The 3,351-nt window shown below is 39.1% G+C and overlaps 1 protein-coding gene across 1 annotated transcript; it reads right to left on the bottom strand.

The window, feature by feature from the left end:
• Positions 1-298: 298 nt before the first annotated feature.
• LOC132619449 (uncharacterized mitochondrial protein AtMg00810-like) lies at positions 299-1,462 on the bottom strand. Its single transcript, XM_060334354.1, has one exon. The coding sequence runs from the start codon at positions 1,460-1,462 to the stop codon at positions 299-301; it is 1,164 nt and encodes a 387-aa protein (XP_060190337.1).
• Positions 1,463-3,351: the final 1,889 nt, after the last annotated feature.

The following is a 3,351-nucleotide window of genomic DNA, read 5'->3' as shown; positions in this document are numbered from 1 at the left end:
ATAACCTTTTATTTAATTTTGATCTAATCAAACCAATGCAATTCTTAAAATAAATAAAAACCTTGGTTTTTTTAAATTAATATGGATTAAATAGAATGTTTTCTCTGAGAATATTTTGTGAAAAGCTCAATAGTGCATGAGCCAGCTTTTCATATATTTATATACAAAGACATATGAGTCCTAGATTTAGATAAAGTTCAAGAGTCCTAGTCATACATCAAATACAATAGATAAGTCCTAGGAGTCCTAATATAATTATAATCTGATAAACAGAATAGTCCTAATACCCCCCCCCCCCTCAATCTGGACGACATGTAGTAACGGACAGATTGTCACGTAAAAAACAAAAATGAGAGGAGGATAAGCCTTTTGTAATAATGTCAACAACTTGTAATTGCGTCGGGACATATTTAACAACAAGATCCCCTTGAGATACTTTGTCACGAACATAATGAAAATGAACATCAATGTGCTTGGAACGATCATGGAACACCGAATTTCGACACATATATGTAGAACTGACATTGTCACAAAACACACCAACTGGTTGACGAAGATAAATTCGAAGCTCACAGAGAATATGACGAATCCAAGTAGTCTCAGCAACTGTGTAAGCAATTGCTCTATATTCGGCCTCTGTAGAAGACTTAAAGACGGTTGGTTGCTTCTTTGCATGCCAAGAAATGAGGTTTGAGCCCAAGAACACCACATAGCCTGTCGTAGAATGTCGAGTATCAGGACAACCAGCCCAATCGGCATCAGAATAGGCAGTGACAACAGAGTTGGATGAAGAAGCGCGCAGAAATAGACCATATGTGGGTGTACCCTGCAAATATCTAAAAATACGCTTGACACAATGCATGTGAGTAGTTCGGGGAGCATGCAGAAATTGAGATACAATATTTACTGCATGGGCAATATCAGGATGAGTCATAGTCAAATATTGAAGAGCACCAACCGTGCTCTTATACTCACTGGGGTCCGAAAGTAAGTTGCCATCCTCAAAAGCTACACAAATGCGAGAGGCAATAGGAGTACGCACAAGCTTGCATGTATGCATATGAAACTTAAGGAGTAAATCAACAATGTATTTTTGTTGACATAAATGAAGCCCATGTGAGGTGCGGACAGCATGAACACCAAGAAAATAATGAAGATCACCTAAATCTTTCATTGCTAACTTATGAGAAAGGCGATCTATGAATTGAACAAGAAGATGTGAATGACTACCAGTGAGAATGATATCATCAACATAAAGCAATAAGATAAGAACTCCTAAAGAAGAGCAATAAATAAACATAGAATTGTCAGTTTTACTACAAATAAAACCTTTGGTAACAAGAAACGAACTAAAGCGATGAAACCAAGCACGTGGTGCCTGTTTTAGCCTATAAATGGCTTTAGTTAATTTGTAAACGTGGTGAGGATAGTCTGGATGAGTAAAACCAGGAGGTTGTTTCATGAAGACTTCTTCGTTAAGAACACTATGAAGAAAGGCATTTTTAACATCAAGTTGTCAAATTGGCCAAGCAAAAGTAACAGCAAGCGAAAAAACGATACGTACCGTAGTTGGCCGAAAAATATGACTAAAGGTCTCATGATAATCAATACCCGGTTGTTGGTGAAAACCTTGTGCTACGAGGCGGGCTTTGTAACGCTCAACAGAGCCATCTGAACTATATTTAATACGATACACCCATTTACAACCAACCAAGTTCATGTTTTGGTTATAAGGAACAAGAGCCTAAGTTTTATTTTCCAAAAGTGCATTAAACTCATCTGCCATTGTTTGTTGCCATTTTGGATATTTAACAGCTTGGGAGAAACAAGATGGTTCAATATCGTGAGTGACGATATTTAGAGAAAGCAACTGACGAGGCTTAGTGATGCCCGATTTCGAGTGGGTTTGCATTGGATGATTGGGAACAGAGGAAGTAGCAGGAAGATTACTATTTAAAGGGAATGTACATGTCAATGGGGAGGAAACATTAGGAAGACTAGCAAATGAAATGTGGGGACTAGGAATATTATGACCGGAAGGAGTAGAAGGAACACTAGAACTTGACTCACTAGAAGGAGTAACAGATATAGGCGAGATAGCAAGAGCGGAAGAAGTGGTAGGATATATATGGCATGAAACTGAAAAAGGTAGGAGTAGGAATAGAATGTAACGGTGAAATGACAACAAGCGGATCGAAAAAAGCAGGAACGGAGGTCGACACAACTGGTGGGTTAGAAAGCTCCGAATATGAAAATATTAGTTCATGAAAGAGGACATGCCAACTAATATAAACACGACCAGTTTTAGGATCTAGACAACGGTACCCTTTATAATTAGGAGCATATCCTAAAAATACATTGTACAAAACGAGAAGCAAGCTTATGCGAAATACGAGCAGATATATTCGGAAAACACTCACATCCAAATACTTTGAGAAATGAATAATCTGGGGGTTTCCCAAAAGCTTTTCATAGGGAGAAATTCCATGCAAACTAGGATTGGGCAGCCTATTAATAGTGTAAACATCATAGAAAGCAGCGTCAACCCAGAATTGAGAAGGAAGTTTTGCATCCATGAGAATAGTGCGCACAATTTCAATTATATGTCTGTGTTTCCGTTCAGCAACCCCATTTTGTTAAGGACTGTCCCGACACGATTTGCGAAAAGAAATGCCTGAATTGGAAAAGTGCAAAAGCATGGATTTGTTATCAAATTCTCCACTCCCATCACTTTGAAAGGTTTTGATTTTACTGTTGAAAAGATTTTCCACCAGTTTTTGTGTCACGACCCAACCCCGTAGGCCGCGACTAGTGTCCGTGCTGGACACCCGAACGTACCCCATAACCCAAACCGGCATATTAGCAGAATATATAGATATAAAGGTCAAATGGCGTCACTAACTATCACAGATGAACAGAATATAGCACGTAGAAGCCGATAAGGCTATCACAGATCATATCAACCCAAAGCATACACAGAACCCACATGTATGTCTACAGACCTCTACAGAACACATCAGAATCATAAGACGGGACAGGGCCCCGTCGTACCCCTGAATAGCATACATATGTACAATGGCAAAAGGCTGTACCAAAACGTAGGCTCCGAACAATAGAGCACTCCAAGATAGCAGAATATAGTCCTAAGCAGGCGGATCAGCAAATCTATCGGCTGTACCTGCACGGCATGAAAACGCAGCCCCCGAAGAAAGGTGGTCAGTACGAAATATGTACTGAATATGTAAAGCCTGAAGTACAGAAACGAAATCATAGTCAAAACAGAACTTGCAGAAAATGAGTGTAATATCCAGATTATCAAATGCATATTTCCAAAACATAATAAACGTATGC

This window comes from Lycium barbarum, chromosome 11, assembly GCF_019175385.1.
Source record: "Lycium barbarum isolate Lr01 chromosome 11, ASM1917538v2, whole genome shotgun sequence".
Taxonomy (NCBI): Eukaryota; Viridiplantae; Streptophyta; class Magnoliopsida; order Solanales; family Solanaceae; genus Lycium; species Lycium barbarum.
The sequence above is the reverse complement of the archived record's forward strand: the minus strand, read 5'-3'. Positions and strand labels throughout refer to the sequence as shown.